General features: G+C 43.6%; 1 protein-coding gene across 1 annotated transcript in view; it reads right to left on the reverse strand.

The window, feature by feature from the left end:
* Positions 1-3,366: 3,366 nt before the first annotated feature.
* cog6 (component of oligomeric golgi complex 6) overlaps positions 3,367-18,973 on the reverse strand; it is a 32,606-nt gene continuing 16,999 nt past the window's right edge. The window contains exons 10-19 of the mRNA XM_089014135.1: positions 17,680-17,771; positions 14,093-14,157; positions 13,928-14,019; positions 13,730-13,847; positions 11,532-11,663; positions 11,270-11,437; positions 10,669-10,776; positions 8,528-8,581; positions 7,838-7,917; positions 3,367-5,185 (exon numbers count right to left, since the gene is read on the reverse strand). Of these exons, the coding sequence (XP_088870261.1) occupies positions 5,038-5,185; positions 7,838-7,917; positions 8,528-8,581; positions 10,669-10,776; positions 11,270-11,437; positions 11,532-11,663; positions 13,730-13,847; positions 13,928-14,019; positions 14,093-14,157; positions 17,680-17,771 (1,057 nt within the window). The 3' untranslated portion in view covers positions 3,367-5,037. The remainder of the gene's footprint in view (positions 5,186-7,837; positions 7,918-8,527; positions 8,582-10,668; positions 10,777-11,269; positions 11,438-11,531; positions 11,664-13,729; positions 13,848-13,927; positions 14,020-14,092; positions 14,158-17,679; positions 17,772-18,973) is intronic.

Consider the following 18,973-nt stretch of genomic DNA (forward strand, 5'->3'; position numbering starts at 1 on the left):
GACCAAGGTATCCGGTTGTTCCTTGGATCTGTTGCAACCTCTCATCGAGTTTGGGGGTCACTGCCCCGAGTGCTCCGACCACCACAGGCACGACTGTCACCTTTACCTTCCAGGCTCTCTCCAGCTCCTCTCTGAGCCCTGGGTGTTTCTTGATTTTCTTATGTTCCTTCTTTCTGATGTTTCCATCACTCGGGACCGCTACATCCACGACAACGCCTTTCCTTTGCCCTTTATCTATGACCACGATATCTGGTTGGTTGGCCATTACCATGTTGTCAGTCTGTATCTGGAAGTCCCACAGGTTCTTTGCTTGGTCATTCTCTACTACCTTGGGAGGTGTTTCCCATTTTGACCTTGGGGTTTCCAGTCCATACTCCGCACATATGTTTCGGTAGACTATGCCAGCCACCTGGTAATGGCGCTCCATGTAGGCTTTACCTGCCAGCATCTTACACCCTGCAGTCATGTGTTGGATTGTCTCCGGTGCCTCTTTGCACAATTAACACCTTGGGTTTGGCCTGGTGTGGTATATCCGTGCCTCTATGGCTCTTGAGAACTGCTTGAGATCAGCCACTTCAATTATGGTTTGGTGGTACAACCAGTGTAGGGGCTTTTCCTATTTCTATGCACGCACGGAGAAAATTACATGCAAACAGGGTCGGATATATCGATAGTCCCGGTTATATCGATATTTTTTCGGACTCCCTTATATATATATATATACTTTATATATATATATATATATATATATATATATATATATATATATATATATATATATATATATATATATATAGACAGGTATCCAGCCAATGCCGTACAGTTCACATACGCTATGCAGCCAATCGGAGCAGAACGGTGCGAATGTGCCCTGCCCAGCCTGCTCACAGTGGTCCTCAGTGTGCTCAGGGAGCTTGTGTGTCTGCTCAGACACATGAAAAATTAGAGGGAAGATAGGTCAATGTCATCCAATCAAAACTGCGCTTTCCATCAACTGCAGCCCAAACAGGAAATGAACAGTGAAAAAGCGAGAATATGTGTTTAGTTTTATCGGCGAGCCAGATGCAATCATCAAAAGAGCCATAAATGGCTCCCGACCCCTGCTCTACATCCAATGCAGTCAGAGAAGTAGAAGGTGGTTTTGGTGTAAAGGTGAAACAAGCTAGAAGGAAACACATGATAGTCATATTGTGTTTCCTTGTGTGAAATAAAGACATACGTAATTGAAGATCGGGTACAGGTTCATTTTGCGTTCTTTCAGCTACAATTTTTAGAATTAAGAACGGGAGAAACCTCAATCCCTTTCAATAGACACAACACTGCCTTCTAGCGGAAAGCAGAGGGATACTCCCTCCTATATGAAACGTTGAGGCACTAGGTTTGTTCAAAAATAAAATGTAAAAATTTAAGATTAAATTAGAATTTAGGATGCATTTATTTAAACGACCCCCCCATTTTTCCTTTACAATTTTAATGGTACAGAAATGAAAACGTAATTAAATTAAAATGTTGAGATTATATTTCAACCAACAAGATACTGAATTTAAATGAAAGATGTTTGATTTATGATTAAAGATAAACCAAGAAATTTGAAGGTAAAAAATGAAGATGTTAAATTCAAATTTGCTTATTATGGAATCAATTTAGATGGTATAGATTTGCTTTTACACAAAGATAAAAAATTGCAGGGGGAGAGGTCTGAAAAGTTATATCAGGCAATTAGTCTCAAATGTACAAGTGCTCCATTGGCTTTGACAGGTCGGCCAGCCAATTGGTGTTGAGCAAACAGCGACCTGGTCACCACAACTTTGCTTTTATGGGGCCACCTGGATGTGCGTCTGGTCCAGCTGAGGGTGCAAATGGACGTGCATTAATAGACCGACCGTCACGTCTAAGCATACTTCAAAAAATTGATTAATACGAGAAGAAGAATGATGACAAAAATTTAAAAAAATGATCTACTCATTGTGGCGGTCTCAAGTTTCGAGTGTTCCTCTTCCAAAGAGGGGCCTGTTACATAACATTCTCCGCTGAGACCGTTGACACGGAGTAACCTTTGCCCGATAACAAAAGCAACAAAAATTAACACGCAAAAGGATGGTGGTGTGGGGAGTGTGTCGAGCAGGGTGGCGGGTGTGTTCATCATTGCGATTGTTATGTAAAATTATTAATTCAATTGTCCGTCCATTACAAAAATAAGCAGATTGCAAACTTTGAAAATGAGGAAAAATGAAGTCTGTCTGTATGCTTGTCGCATGGTGTAGCCCATATCGCAGGGGTCGGGAACCTATGGCTCGCGAGCCATATATGGCTCTTTTGATGATTGCATATGGCTCGCCGATAAATATTACATATTATCATACATATTGTCATTTTTTTCGTCGTTCATTTCCCGTTGGGGCTGTAGTTGGCGGAAAGCGCAATTTTGATTGGATGACACTGACCTAGAATGGCCGAAAGTGCCATGTTGATTGGATGATAGTGGCCGTCATGTTGAAATAGGTAAACACCCCTTTAAATGAGCCCAACTTGTGCACTTCAGCGTGAATGCACTGGAGCATTAGAGGAGAGAAAATGTTCTGATTCTAATTTGCAATGAAACAATACCATCGATGAAACAGTCGAATGTCAGTGACATTTTAACAAGCCCCAAGTTAACGTTAGCATCGACATACTTCTGCGAGAAGTAGATTTTAGATAGCAAGTGTGGAAGCTTATGAGCCATGTGCAGGCTAGCTAGCAGTAACTTCGCCTCTGGACCGGCAAATTGAATTTCATTCCGATCGTTTTCCTGGATTTTTACCAAACACGAGGAACGGAAAACCATCCGTGTTAACGGTGAGTACTATCACAAAGTTATTTTAAATAATACATTCTAATATTTTGTTGACAAGTAGCCGCCCGTGCGCGTGTGTGTGCGCGCGCGCACGCGAGCGTTTGTATGTGTGCGCGCGCGCACGCGAGCGTTTGTATGTGTGCGCGCGCGCGAGCGTTTGTGTGTGCGCGCACGCGAGCGTTTGTGTGTGCGCGCGCGCGTGCGTGTGGCTCTCGCTGAAAAACATTTCTAAATATTTTACTTTTATGGCTCTCGTAGTCAAAAAGGTTCCCGACCCCTGCCATATCGGGACATAGACGGACTCAAAACAAATCCTTATTATTTTGTGGTCAAGAAACAGGCTGGGGATAAAATATGTTTTTGTGGTTTCTCTCGACAGTGAATTTTTCCCAATGACAGGATGAGGGAGCATCGCCCATGATAAAGGGAGGAAAGATGAAGGGAGGGGTCATTTTGGCCAGTTACGTCACACTTTGCAAGATGGTGGTGGTGGTGGACCTCAAAAAAGCAGGGAGGAGGGAAGAGCAGGGTGTATTTGAAAACTTGTATTAAAGTCGGCAAGAACAAAATCTCAAACAACAAAGTCATCAGAAAAAAAGGTCAAAAGTAGCAAACAAAACCACGAGTAAAACATGACAAGAAGAAACAGACAGGGTGAAACAAACAATGATCCGACACTGAATGGTCATGCCGGGAGGCCCTTTAACTGCCACTGATTAAAACGATCAACACCTGTGCAGCTGCAGGCGGGCCCTACAGTGCCACCTGTTGTTCGCGAACCAAAACGTGACAATTTAGGGCGCTAACGTGTCTATTTATACAACATGCAGATGCGGAAGTATTCTACGTCATTCCAGAAGGCCGGCGAGATGGGAGCAGTGTCCGCTGAACTGCAGTGACCGCTGAACTGCAGTGACCGCTGAACTGCGTGGTGGCACGCTGCCACAATGCCTGATGTCAGATCCCAATGCTGCATAATGTGTATGTGTGTGTGTGTGTGTGTGTGTGTGTGTGTGTGTGTGTGTGTGTCACTGACATGCTATCAGACGAAGTCGTGTCAGCACGACGGTGTAAACTTCACTTCGAGCTGCAAGATGCCACATAAACGTTGTGATATTTGGCTACTGCACGCTATGCCAGACAATTTATTCGGGACAGTTAAACAAAAGATGCTCCCTTTTTACCCTTTTTGATTGTGCAATACATACAAACACTGTACGATCCGCCCCCTAAATAAATAAATAAATACAAACAGCGGTAATAAGTATTTTTTTTTAATGAGTAAAAACCTACCGGTAGTATCAATATTTTAATATATACAGGTAACATCCGATTTACGACCGGTTCACCTTACGACCACTCATACTTATGACCACGATTGCCAGACCCTATTTTTTTTTTTAATTCCACCCCTGGCACCGCAACGCGCTTACGACAATTTTGGCCAGCCAGCCAGCCAGCATCTTACTCTCACACAGCAAACGACCGTGTGATGGCACCAAAGTTTGCGAGTCATTTAGACTCCGAGTGTCTATTCAACATTTTGTATGCATTTCGACTTCAACCATTTTGACTTACGACCGTTTGGTCGGAACGGAACTCGGTTGTAAGTCGGATGTTACCTGTATTGAGATGTCACACATTCCATACAGGTTAACTTCGAGTATGCAGGGCTCTGCTCTCCACCACCCCCTTCTCACACATAGTCTCACCAACAGTAATTTTTCAAGCCTGCCAAATTCCTTGAATGAACCACCAATAACTGGTAAATTAAAATGAAGGGACGGGGGGGGAGGGATTTCGTGAATAGTTTGTTTTTTTCCACGTGAAATATCTGCCTCATCTCAAGTAAACATGAGAAAATAAAATCTGCCTAGCAGAAAAGTCAAAGACCCCCCCCCCCCCAAAAAAAAAAAAAAAAAAAAAAAAAGAGTTCCTGATGGGGTAAAAATAGATTTTTTGATTACGATCAATCATTTAAAGATAAACCAAACTCTTGGTGACATATTAATGCAAAGTGATAATATTGGATGTCCACAGACAAGACATGAGAGGTGACTCACCAGCCGCAGAACCCCACCTAAAGCAGGCCACATGTGTCCACGCCAGTGTTATGATTACCCATGGTGATGCGATGGAAATAAACGGCAGTGGGACATGGTGGGGGCAAGGGGGGACTGGGTGGCGGGTGGGTGGCACTCTCATAGCAGCAAGGCCCGGACCTGTTGCGGGGATCTGGGAAGGAGGCGCTCGGGGTCTTTGTAGGCGTTGGCCGGGCCATTGAGCGCCGCGTGCACCTCGCCGTATGCCCGGCACACCAGCTCGGTGGACTGTGAGACGATCTGCTCTCTGCCACGGGAGAACAAGGCATTTTAGAATAGATTAGATGAGTCTTTGTCTCACTGTGGAGAAATTAACATTCCACAGCAACAAAACCAAAATGCAGGAGCTGCTGTGAAGGCAACCACTCACGAGGCGCTATTTTTAAGTCAAAAACAAAACAAAAAAAAGCAACAACTAATGTGACACAACACAAAAGACAGTCATTCAATCGTAAGCACTTTCTGCACCCTCTTTGTTGCATGAAGCAGTTCGAGATGAAAGAGTAGATCAGGGGTCGGGAACCTATGGCTCTTTTGATGATTGCATCTGGCTCGCCGATAATACTAAATACATACAGTGAGACCTCAACTTACAAACTCCTTAACTTACAAACGTTTCGTCTTACAAACGTCAAATTTATGAAAATTAAACCTTATAATAAGCACTATTTTCATAATACACACCCACCACGGCTGGCGGGGTGATCTTCGGCGGAAGCACACGACCGAACAGCACCAGAGGTTAAGTTACCAACAGTCCTTATGGAAGGTGACTCTCGTTCCATAAGCCATCAACGACCATCAAAAAGGTAAATAAAACTTTATTTTACAGCACAGTTTATTTCTTTAATTACAGTCCTCATGTAATGCGCCTCTCTTTCCAAACAGCAATTCCCTTTGACCTTCGACCTCCAACGCCATTCCATCAAGCCATAAATGACCATCACAAATGTAAATAAAGTGACTTTATGATACAATTCAGTGTATTTCTTTCATTACAATAAATTAGTACATTTATTATACATAGAATAAGGTATGTTGTGTGTAGTTTTAAGGCTTTAGTTTAAAAGTATATTTTATGGAAACCCGGGAACGGATTATTCCAATTTTAATGGTTTCCTATGGGGATTTTTTTTCGAGATACACACTTTTCGCCTTACACACTCTGTCTGGAAACCAATTACGTTCGTAAGTTGAGGTCTCACTGTATTCTCGCTTTTTCGCGCAATTTTGATTGGATGATACTGACCTAGGTTGGCGGAAAGCGCAATTTTGATTAGATGATACTGGGCGTTGTTGAAACAGGTAAACACTCCTTTTAAATAAGCCTGACGAGTAAAAATATGACAAGCAATATCACACACTTCAGGTTGAATAAACTGAAGGATTCACCTTTGTGGAGAGAAAAAGTTCTGCCGTGATTCTAATTTGCAATGAAATAATCGAATGTCCCATGCTAACGTTAGCATCGATATACTTCTGCGAGAGACAGCATTTGGCTCGATTTTTACCAATCATGTGGAACGGAAACCACATTAATGGTGAGTGTTATCACAAAGTTATTTTAAATAATACATTCTAACATTTTATTGAAAAGTAGCCGCGCGTGCGTGTTTGCATGTGTGTGTGTGTGTGTGTGTGTGTGTGTGTGTGTGTGTGTGTGTGTGTGTGTGTGTGTGTGTGTGTGTGTGCGCACGTGTGTGTGCGCGTGGCTCTCACTGAAAAACATTTTCTAAATATTTTACTTTTTCAGCTCTCTTAGTCAAAAAGGTTCCCGACCCCTGGACTAGGTGATCAAAGCGTCCTTTTCACCAGCGGATCAGGAATGGTGGAATGTGCACGTCTGCAACAAGCTAAGTTTTGAACACAAACACGAAGTTGTAGCATCCATTGGCGAAAAGAGATTGTCTCACATCTCCTGTCCCACGTAAATCCGCTTCAATTCCAAGTCGCGACAGTTCCACATACGCATCGGCGGACTGCACTGACGCTCCTTTGTTAGCGTTTGAAGCTTTTCAAAGTCAAAAGTACGTCTGTGTAAACTCTCAGTCATACAGGAGTGGTCCATGCAAATGGGGCAATCAGGGCCAGTCGTAGAACATAATTAGACAGAATATCAGATTGGCGTCAGGTAGTCTATTTTATTTTATCTTATTTTGGTCTTCCCATTCATTCTCATCTCGCCTTTTCGGAAAAATAATCAACATCTTTATCAGTGTTAGTTAAATTATTTTTTTATTCCCTGTAGCGTTAATGGAAACATTTTTACTATTGCCCCTCCAAGACACCAATGAACATGGACTTTTCTTTTTTTTTACTACTTGCAGACCTGCCCGGTCCGTAGCCATCGCGGGAATCGGCTCTATTTCCGAAAGTCCCCATCGAAAATTCCCATGCAGGTTGACTGGAAACTTGTCGGAAATTTACTAGAATTTTTCCACCTCCTCACAACCTCAACATGGTCACCATCTTCCTTGAGAAGACCAACCAACCAAAAAAGTCAATTTGCGTTATTTGTGCTTCCGTGTGTTGACCAGCTCGGACGTGCACGCCATCGAGACGATTTCAGGGAACCGCCGACGTGAGTGAGAAATGGACCAGAAGCTAATTAATGGCGTCCTGCCCATTAGCCCCGCGGCGTCCATTAATAGAGAACATTAACCTGAGGTACAGAGTGCTCCTCTCGCCTGCCGCACTTGCCAGTAAACGTGAATCACAGCACGCGGCGGCTGGAGGGAGGCAGATAAAAGCATATGCGCGCGCGCCGCCTCGGCCAGGTAAACATCAAACGAGCCGGCGGCCTCGCCGCTTTCACCCAGCCAATGGAAAGCCGCCGTGGCGTCGACTGGAGTGTTTTGGTGGGCGCATGGGGTGCTCCGAATGGCCCAATCGCACTCACTTGATGGCGGCGCTGAGCAGGAAGTTAAGCTGAGGCATCGCCAGGTTGTCGGGTGACGACAGGTAGCGGTCAAACTGGACCTGTTGGCAGAAGGATAACAAACGCCATTTTAGAATTTGTGTGAGTTTTCAAGAGACGTACACAATATTTTATTGGATCGCTACCGAATCTGCAAAAAGTGGACGTCGCAGAACATTTTCTTTCAGCCATTGCGTGAGGATGCGCATTGGTGACGAGCACAAAATTTGTTGGTGCCCCTCCTTTATAGCTCGTTATCTTGAGCAACGTGGAATTTGGTAAGGTAGAAGAAGCCAATGACATACAAAATGTTAAAATAGGACTTATGAAAATGAAATGAATCAAATGAAAACTCAGCAAGAATGAATTTGACTGACTTGTAGATCCGTTATCGACCCACCAAAAATTTCTAGAGAGGCCATACCCCAAAGATGGCAAAAAAAAATGTGGCCAGAAAATTGTCTATACAGCTTGAAATTAGAATTAGTTTTTAGAAATGCTACATCTTAAAATATTGCACTCACCATACAGGTCTGCAAAAAAGATACCCCCCCTCCCCTTGTGATTTTTGTGTTCTTTGCAGAAGGAAACGAATATTTACTCACGGCGTGGTCACTGAGTTTCTACTTACAGTTTTGCTGAGGACGAAGGTTCCTCATGAAATGTACTCACCATGGCCGCTTTCACTGAGGACACATCCATGCCGGGCAGGAGGGACAGAGGACCCTGACGACAACACAGAACAATATACGTTATGCAATGTGTGTCCATATTCAAAAATGACAACATGATTGATTGGCTTATCACTTGCCGGTTGTCACACAGGATTTTTGTTGGCATATAAACTTCTCTGATTTTTAAAATGTTTTTGGAGGTAGCAGATTACTTTACCATATAACTATACAAATAAAATGAAAAGGGGGAAAAACATGAAATGAATGGCTTGAGGAGCCCGCGATTAGAAGAAAGGAGTGTCAGCGTAGAGCGCCGATGCTTATGTGGAACTGTCGCAGCTTGGAATTGAAGCGGATTTACGTCGGACAGGAGATGTGAGTCAATCTGTTTTTGTCAACGGATGCGACAGCTTCATGTTTGCTTTCAATATTTAGCTTGAAGCAGACATGCACATTTCACCACAACATCCCTGATCCACTGGCGAAAAGGACGCTTTGAATCTCTCCCCTTTCATCTAGAACTGATTCATGTAACAAATTATCATATAAATATTTTTTTTGTTCTTTTGACTTCAAGATGGTGCCTTTACAGCAGCTCCTGTATTTGGTTTTTCTACTGCTTCCTTTCCTTTCCTCCTACTTCCATAACTTTGCTGCTGTGTAATGTAAATTTCTCCACTGAGAGACTCTTACAGGCTAATCCAATCCAATCGAATTAACCCACACAAAGGACGAAAATAACTAACAAAATAATTCAAAAGTTCTTATCAATAAAATAATTAGAATAATTCATATATTTTTAAAAAGGTTAGAAAAATCAAATTTGTAAGTAAGATTTATTTATATAGCACTTTTCATAGTAGTGCTTCATAGTAAAAACAATACACAAAAAAGCATGAGAAGCATGAAAAATACTAAAAATAACTCACAACGATAAAACCTACATAACTTTCAATGTACACGTGAACAAGAATGTACAGGACATGTTAATGTTTGTCAGCCTCGAATGCTATTGTCCCAAATAAACTTTGAGGTTCTGTTCGAGGACCATTTCAAGATAAGATCAGTGGATTGTTATCAAATGGTGAGTCATTTTACTTCATTTGAATGTTATTGTGCCGATGACCATTTTATATTTGAGTTACTTCCGGGTTGAGTGAAAGCTGGCGCGTCTGGCTGTCGCTGGTCACCCGCAGAAAAACGTATCCAGTGACTGCAAAGTGTCCTTGAGAGTTTTGAAAGGTGCTTATAAATGAAATGTATTATTATTATTATTATTATTATTATTATTATTATTATTATTATTACACATAAAAATACATTATTTGTAGACTTTATATCATAAAAAAGGGTTACATCTAAATAATAATAATAAATAAAATTGTCGTTGAATACATTTTAGCAAGTGGTCACCAGCCGACTTCTCCGCCTTCCCAATGAGAGAAAATGACAGGGCGGATTTTTTTTGCAGATAGTAAAAGTCAATTTGAAGACTGAAACTAGACGTTATGCCATGCAGACACACACACACGCACGCAGGCGCACACACACACACACACACACACACACACACACACACACACGCACGCACACACACACACACACACACACACACACGCGCACACACACACACACACACACACACACACACACACACACACACACGCACACACACACACACACTCCTCAAACACATGCTGGACTATTTCGGGCAAGGCCACCCAGGGAGACGATGACGCTCAGCGATCGAGTTTCAAGGTGGCGCGCGGCGCTTCTGCCCCCAGCGTGACCTGCGTCGTCACGACGCGCACCGCAACCATGGCCGCCGCTGAGGCCGTCGGTCAATGGTACTCAGAGACTGATGCAGACGCTTGACTTGTGTTCATAACAGCGGAAAGAAAACCATACAAGCACTGATGTAGGCCGTATTATTACCATGGCAACTGCATCGTCAACAACAACGCTCTCCACATTCTTGTAAATCAGCTGTTGCAAGGGGCACGTTTTGGGGATGGAAACACACCAATGACCTATTTGCATAAGTGTGCACACCCTCTTACATTGCCTGCCCTAGCTTCACTGACATTCAATGAAAAATGTCCCCCTGAAGTGTGTGAGAAGAGAAGGGTGTTCTGGCACCTGCTTGTCGTCGTGCTGCTGGACACAGTTGTAAATGTAGCTGAGGCCCGCTCTGGTCAGCACGAAAGAGGCCTGCTCGTTGATCAGCGTGTCAAGGTGGGCCTCGATCTATGGAAGAAGAGCGCAGTGAGTGTGAGAGATGGACTACGTCAAACATGAGCCCGTCATGAATGGCAAAAAAATGTGAATGCATCTTGTTTTGGGGTGTTTTTCTCTCCCTCTGCTCGGCGTATGTGTAACTGCTCGCCCCTCCCCTCGATCCTCAGAAGGAGGAAACAAAAATGCTAAACATTCCAAATTAACTTGGATTGGATTTACCCTTATATAAATCTCACAGTGGAGACATTTACATTTCACGGCAAGTCATAAAAGGAAGAGGAAAGGAAAGAAAGAAGTAGAAAGTAGTGAGTCATTTATTCTTAAGTAAGCACTTTCTGTACCCTATTTGTTACATGAAGCAGTTCTTGATGAAAGAACTGAACTTCAAATGGTGGCCTTGTTTTGTGAGTTCACAAAAAGAAAAGTCAAAGCTCATGACCGCTTGACGGACAGTTTCAGCGGCAATTGAAACCATGACTTTTTAAAACCTGCTGAAGCCTACCTGGAACTCAAGCATCTCCAGCCTCTTATCCGTGAACTCAAAAAGCGCCAGCGTGGTCTTCATAACGTACAACGAGTTGACCATGTAGGTGGCCATGTCGGCAGTGCCCAGGTTACTGGCTGAGACCGTGCACAGCTGCAGGAGAGGGTCCAAAATGCACGAGAGCACCTGAGGGTGGGCGACATGGAGAAAGTACGTGAATTGAGAAAGGGGCTCAGGGAACAGGAAGAGACGGACGGGTGAAACAGACGAAATTGTTTACTTGGGCAAAGTCGGCCTGGCGAGCTCCTACGGGGACCACGGAGGAGTCGTGCGAGGCTAGAATCTCCCTGAGGAGGGCCAATGTCTGTGTGAGGGAAGTGGTGGGGCCCAGGTCGGGAGGCGGGAGCTCCACCTACAAAAAAATAACAAAATAAAATAAAATATGTTCAACAAAAAAAATTACAATATTAATAAATAACATTAAATAAACAAATAAATACAGTGGTACCTTGGTTTACGAACGCTTTAGGTAACATACTTTTCACTTTACAAATAATTAAATTCGCGAGAATATAATCTTGGCATACAAATTAGTTTTCGGGAAACACACGGAGCGCCACAATGGCTGGCGGACTAGTTTTCGTCGGAACAACACCAGACCACACGGCCGAACAGCGCCACCGTGGCTACCGGACTACTTTTCCACACACGCTTTCTCTGAGTGTTTTTTATTTTGGGACCGAAAAAGACCCCACCACAGGCTAGTGTTCAGCCGAAAAGGACACAAAATAAAATTACGGTCGAGCAGAAGAAGGAGATGATCGAGAAATACGAACGAGGTGTGCGTTTGTGTGACTTAGAGTCCCAGTACCAGTACGCTAAGTCGACCATTGCTACGTGTGGCTAAGGGTGTTTCTGTGTTGTCTAAGCAACGGTCTCAGGTAACAGAAGAGGTTGAAAAACGTCGGTTGATTTGGATTGACAAAAAAACAGGGGACCGTGTTAGTGAGGATATTATCACTAAAAAAGCACGGCAACTTAACTCGGATATCATCAAGAGGCAACTACATCAACAACCATCACAAAGGTAAATAAAAGACTTTGTTATATAGTAGATTTTATTTCTTTAATTACAATACAATAGCGCATTTATTATACATAAAATAAGTTATATTTGGTGTAGTTCTAAGGCTTATTTAGTCGAATATTGTGTTTTATGGGCACCTGGAAACGGATTATTCTCATTTTCAATGGTTTCCTATGGGAAATTAATGTTTGGAAGACACACTTTGCGCCTTACATACACTTTCTGGGAACCAAATAAGTTTGAAGGCGGAGGTATCACTGTACACAAATAAACGAACAAACAAATGAATGATTCCGAAATAGTCGGTCATATAGTGAACTTATTTTTAAAGGGCCACGAACTAATTGCTCAACGCTCCTTTTTCTCTTCTGTTACACAAACACTTTCATCTCTGCGCCTCTTTGCCAGACTGCGTTGCCGCAGTTCAATTCCTTGTCCTCATTTTGATACTCTGAAAACGATCTGACATTTGCAACAAACGGCAACCTTGTGTACAAATGATCCCGAGAACTAAGGCTGCAAATGTGCATCCGACTCCAACTTTTTTTTTTATCCAGGTGTCCAAATACGTCTCTCTTCCTATCAGTAAGTAAATCCTACACAGGTAATCTCGGAGCCAGTTGTGCTTCAAATGAAAAGCGCCGTGATTAAATCTTCTAGGGGGCAAAAAAAGGGGAGGGAGCCGAGCAATCTTTTGTGCACCTAATGGCCGTCATTATGAGAAGAGCGCGTTCCCGGCTGTGGCCGCAATCGACACTGAAACCCGGAGGGGGGCCTTCTATCGGATTAGCGGCGGGGGCCACTGGACTCATGGGCTATCGATCGGGAGCCAGCTGGACCCCCGCTACGTGGAAGAGTGTGTGCCGCCGTGCATTTGGACGGCAATTTAAGCACAACGTCAAGATGGTCGCTGTGTTTTTTGGGGTGGTCCGAGAAGAATGGCTAAATGTTTTCAAGAGGTCTACAGACAGAAACAGTTCATTGGGGGGGTTGGTGATGCACAATCTCTGCACGACCGTTACGGCACAAAACAGCAAAATCTTAACAACACGGGATGGGAAGTTTTCAACAATGCGTGCATTCGTGTTATGGAAACACTGATGAGATTTCAGCCTTCAGTGAACCTTGTGCTCCAGTTTCGCGTGAACCTGGGGGAGAGGGGGATTTTGACTTCTCTATGAGTCCATTGTACGCATTTTACGCAGCGGTTAAGTAATTGATTTCCCTGGAACGACAACTAGGAGAGCCGAAGATCGAGGGAAGGGTTTATTATGGATTACATCCTTTAATTCATGAGATAAAATGTGACGAATCTGTCTTATGCGGCATGTAATTTCTCTCCCTTCCCCCCGGGGGGCCAGATGGAGGGCCCTCTTCTCGAATTAGCCTACTTTGTCCATGAGTCTGCTTGCGTGAAGGCTCAAGCTGTTGAAGAACATCTTTTTGCTGAGCGTGTGCATCTCCTCGATGGTCACGAGAAGAGCGGCCGCGCCGGTTCCCATGATGGAGCTGCCGACACACGAATGCGACGCGGGTGTGAATTCGTGACAACAAAATCCCGAGCAGAGACGATGGACGCGGCAACGGACCTGATGGTGTGGTGGTAGAACTTGAGAAGGTTGGACAGCTTGTAAAGCAACAGCGCGCCCGGCTCGGCCACGATGACCTGCTCGATACGAACCTGAAAGTGCGTGTGACGGTGTCGGAACTTAAATGGCAAGAGGGAGAGATTGGGGACTATTTTAGATGCTCACTTTCAGGGGGCGACACACTCCTTCCGTGATGTGGCCCACCACTTCTTGCATGTTATCCTCCACATCTGGACAAAAATAAATAAATAAAATAAAATAAAGCGTGCCACACTTAAAACCACTTCAAATGCATTTTTTTACCACACATTTATCGTTGGATTTCAATCTTCATCTTTTAAAATTGTCCATCAGATGGCACTATAGCTAAAGCATGCAGAAAAAAAAATGTCAGCGTTTATGGCAGGGGTGTCAAAGTCATTTTTTGCGGCGGGCCTGATTGTAGTTACGGTTTCCTCTCGAGGGCCGTTATGAATTTGGGGAAACCATTAGAATGTTTCAACCCACCCACATATTACATACAGAATACACAACAAATTTATGAATACAGGTAACATCCGACTTACGACCAGCTCGACTTACGACCACCCGTACTTACGACCACGACCTCCAGACCCTATTTTAAAGATGTTAATTATACGCATGGCACCGCAACGCGCTAGCAGGCCGGCAACGCTAACGACAATTTTGGCCAGCCAGCATCTCATTCTCGCACAGCAATCGAGCATGTGATGGCACCAGAGGGGAAGGGGGGTGGTTTGCGAGTCAGCCCCCGGGTCTCTATTCAACATTTTGAATGGATTTTGACTTACGACCATTTCAACTTACGACCGTTTGGTCGAAACGGAACTCGGTCGTAAGTTGGATGTTACCTGTAACTCAGGGGTGTCAAACTCATTTCGCATCGCGGGCCACATACGGCCTAGGGAGATGTCAACTGGGCCGGACCATTAAAATTATAAATATCATGTATTCCCTTTGCTTTGGTGTGAAGAAGCACAGGAACATTAGGAAAATATTGACATTTAATGAACTATCCTTTTACAAAACATTTCATGAAACACCTCATATTTCCTGAGACAAATGTGCAATTTACTTTTATCATTCACAAATATGCATTGCAACTGATCCCACTGATTGTACAAAGGCACAACACTTTAATTGGTACTGAAAAATATAGTAAATGCACTTTAAGATTAAATGAGACTTTTAAAGAAAGGGAATTTTTAAACCACTTACACATACGCATATAAAATCTAAATGTAATCCCTGCGTACACCTTACAAACGCAGGATAGTGATTTTAAATGTGTAATGAAGAAAGTGTTCACCTGTCCTGTAAATCTGTAAACTTCGTACATTAAACATACATACACATACAATACATACTGAAAATTTATGGAGTCGTATGAACAGTAGAGTTCCATCACAGAACTTTTTTTTGAAGCTGCTGACTAACAAAGTGTGGTATGGCAGGCTGTGGGTAATGTTACTGTCGCTGAGAAGTTTGTCAAACTGACGATGGTTCAGACCTCTGGACCGGATGAAATTTACAGTGCGAACAACCACCTCCATGACGTGGTCCATTTTCAGTGACTTGCAACACAATGCCTCATGGTGCAAAATACAGTGAAATGTCCAGAAACGATCTCCTCCATTAAGGGCTTGTACTTTGTCTTTGAACTTTGTCGCGACACCTGCTTTCTTCCCAACCATAGATGACGCGCCGTCTGTAGCCAGGCTGACAGCGCGGGACCAGTCCACTCCAACTCTGTCCAATACAGCAACGACAGAGTCGAAAATGTCCTCGGCTGTTGTGGTGTCCATGATTGGCACCAACTCAAGAAGCTCTTCAGTAACAGTCAATGTCTCATCAACTCCTCGAATAAATATGGCCAGTTGGGCCACGTCTGTGATGTCAGTGCCATCGCTGGACAGCTCTGCGGCCATTGTGCTTTTTTGCGCCTGGAATGGGCAGCATCTTCACAACCCCACTTTGCTCAGCGGAAAGGTCGGTGCTGTTGGATAGTCTACGGCTGGATGGATGCATGGCTTGAGGAGCCAGCGATAAGAGGGGGCGTCAGCGCAGAGCACCGACGCTTATGTGGAACTGTTGCGGCTTGGAATTGAAGCAGATTTATGTGGCGCCGCGAGAGTGGCTGCCTTTCCAGCAGCTCATGTATTTCGCTTTTCTACTTTTATTCCTTTCATCACTTTGCTGCTGTGAAATGTAAATTTCTCCACTGTGAGACTAATAAAGGCAAATCCAATCCAATCCAATGGCCACGGAAAATGCAATAAATCCTCTCTGCTATAGTATCCCTCGTCAGGCTAATAATGGCAAAAGCGTGTCGCTTCTCGGAACATACAAGTTCAGCTGCCTTCATCATGCATCGTTTAACAAAGTCACAGTCGAAATACGGCTTCGATGCTAATGCTATTTCGCTAGCAATTAGGTAGCTGGCTTGTACCGCTGCTTCATTGACTTCTCGGCTCCGGATGAAAGTTGACTGCTGTTTCCGCAGACCCGCCAGCAATTCGTTAATCTTTTCTCTTTTCAGTTGTCCTTGCGTGGCATCGAATATTATATACCTTCAATACCGAAACTTGTTGCAAACACACCAAGCACAAAGGTTTTCCATGCATCTCTGTAAATAAATAGGACGTGGTCCATTTTTCTTTGAAAATTCTACTCCTTATCTACTTTTCTCCGTTTGGATAACGACATTTTGGCTAATGAGGGTGTAGCGGAGAGGTAGAGACCAAGGTATTAACAACGCCGTAACAAGCAGCAGATGACATTGACACGTCTGCTGTTTTCAGTCTGTCTCGGTGATGCGGCGCGTCTTGTACTCTGATGGAAAGAGTGCGCACCTTAGCGGATAATCCATGAATTGCAGCGAATTAAAAATATTAATTCCATGTCTTTTATGCATTTTTCCACTTTCAAATTATCCTGCGGGCCTGATCGAACCTCCTTGGGGCCGGTTCCGGCCCGCGGGCTGTATGTTTGACACCTCTGCTGTAACTAGTTTTCAAATCTGAAGTGAAGAATAATGACTAATTTACACGCGGACACATGACAGGTAATTGAACACCTAAAACACTATTATCTGTAAGAAAAGAATATGTTGTAAATTAGATAATAAGGAGACAGTATGAATTTAACACAATGAATAATGACTGTTATTGTAGTTTACATATGCCATTTAGACATTTTGGTTCGGACAAGCATTAAGGAATTTCACTAGTTTGATTCGCTTTCGCAGGCCGAATAAAATTATGTGGCGGGCTGGATTTGGCCCCCGGGCCTTGACTTTGACACCTGTGGTTTATGGCAATTCATTCAGCAACAATTAAAATTCTCCCACGTTTGTATTTGACATTCTCCCGAATAAATACATATATTTTTTCATAAATTACCCCTCTCCCCTAAATAAAAAGGATTTGTGTAAATTCACTAGCCTTTAAAGACAAAAAACGCAAACAGATTGAGTCACACTGGAACTAATCGCGTATATTCCATGCCAACTCTAGAGAAATTGTCACTTTTTTTTCCTCGAACAAAAGTGCATTTGTGGTAACAACACGTCCTTCAGTTATATTAATAACTAAAACATAATACATGCATTTGACATGCGCTGGCTATTTCTAGCCATCCTGGAAATCACGGAGTGCCTGACTGGCGTGCAAAACCAAATTTGGGCGAATTACATTTCGACACGCGTTTCGGGAAAGCGGCCGTCGGCATACCCTGCAGAGTGACTCCCTTGAGCAACGCTTCCAGGTGCTCCCTCTCGGACGCTGTGGCTTGGTGCAGCCAGGCAAGCATGTCGCCCACGTACCTGCGAGAACGGATCATGTCAATTTAATCCCTCGTGGCCGGCGGGAGACTAATTTTAACACATCAGGAACACAAGCGCCCGCAATCATGGCCCATCATTTTTCATTTCCCCTCCAGAGGCAATGGCGCTGTATTGCTTGTTACATAATGCCGTCAAAAACAACATGGGGTGTAGGAGATTGCCTGCGTGTGAGTGTGTGCGTGCACGATGAGAAACAACTCAATGTTCTCAGAATCGCTGATGCCTCCGACTCCTTACTAAAGGCCATTCTGCGGACCATTCCGAGAAAATCTCCCAGGAGGACGCTACGGCTAATCAGGACACGCGCTGATCCAATATCGGCCATGTGAGAGTCATTTGTCGTTAAAAGGTGGAAGCCGAACCGTCCAAATGCTCATCACGTCAATTTTACCGCTAATCTAGGGGAGAACTTTGGTCAAGGCCCTATCTTAATCCAACAATAACAAAGGCTGTCACTAACAGGAGCACAATGCTGTAGGATTTATTTCTCGCACATTTCAACATAAATATTCACAACAGGCTTTGCAGAAATCTACGTAACCAAATTTAACTGATTGACATGGTTTACTAATCCCTTGCTTTGCTAATAACATGGCACCGGTACCACGGGTCTACATATAAATGGAGTATCAATTGGAATCCACGGGGCTGAAACCAGGCCGGCCATCTTGTGTTGCCGCGGTTCCTATAAGACCCATTCATCCAACTTAATAAAGTTGGACTGTCAATTGAAGCAGACATGGCTAAAACCAGTCGGCAGCTATCATACGTTGCTGCTGGTACTATAAATCTCCAACTTCACAAAGTTGGACTATCAATTGGAAACCACGTTGCTAAAACCAAAATGGCTGCCGGCAGCCATTTTATGTTGCTGCTGTTACTATCAAAATCATGTAATAAAGTTTGATAAAATAAAGTGAAGTGAAAACAGCGCAGCGAGAGTGAGGATTGGCAACGCAAGATGGCCAGCCGACGCTCCACTGGTGTGCTTGCGGATTATACTCAAATCAATCTTCGTAATTCAGAAGTATGGAAAAGCCATTAATCCATTCCAGCTCCGACGATGCAACATTGTTTTTTTGCTGCATGATTATTACCAATCATTACAAATCACTACTTAACTCATTCATGATGTGCAAAAATGTGTCCACTCCAGTGCCATTGTTTTTTGTCATTTTCAC

Source organism: Hippocampus bargibanti, linkage group LG14 (assembly GCF_051943395.1).
Source record: "Hippocampus bargibanti isolate YZ-2025 linkage group LG14, ASM5194339v1, whole genome shotgun sequence".
Taxonomy (NCBI): domain Eukaryota; kingdom Metazoa; phylum Chordata; class Actinopteri; order Syngnathiformes; family Syngnathidae; genus Hippocampus; species Hippocampus bargibanti.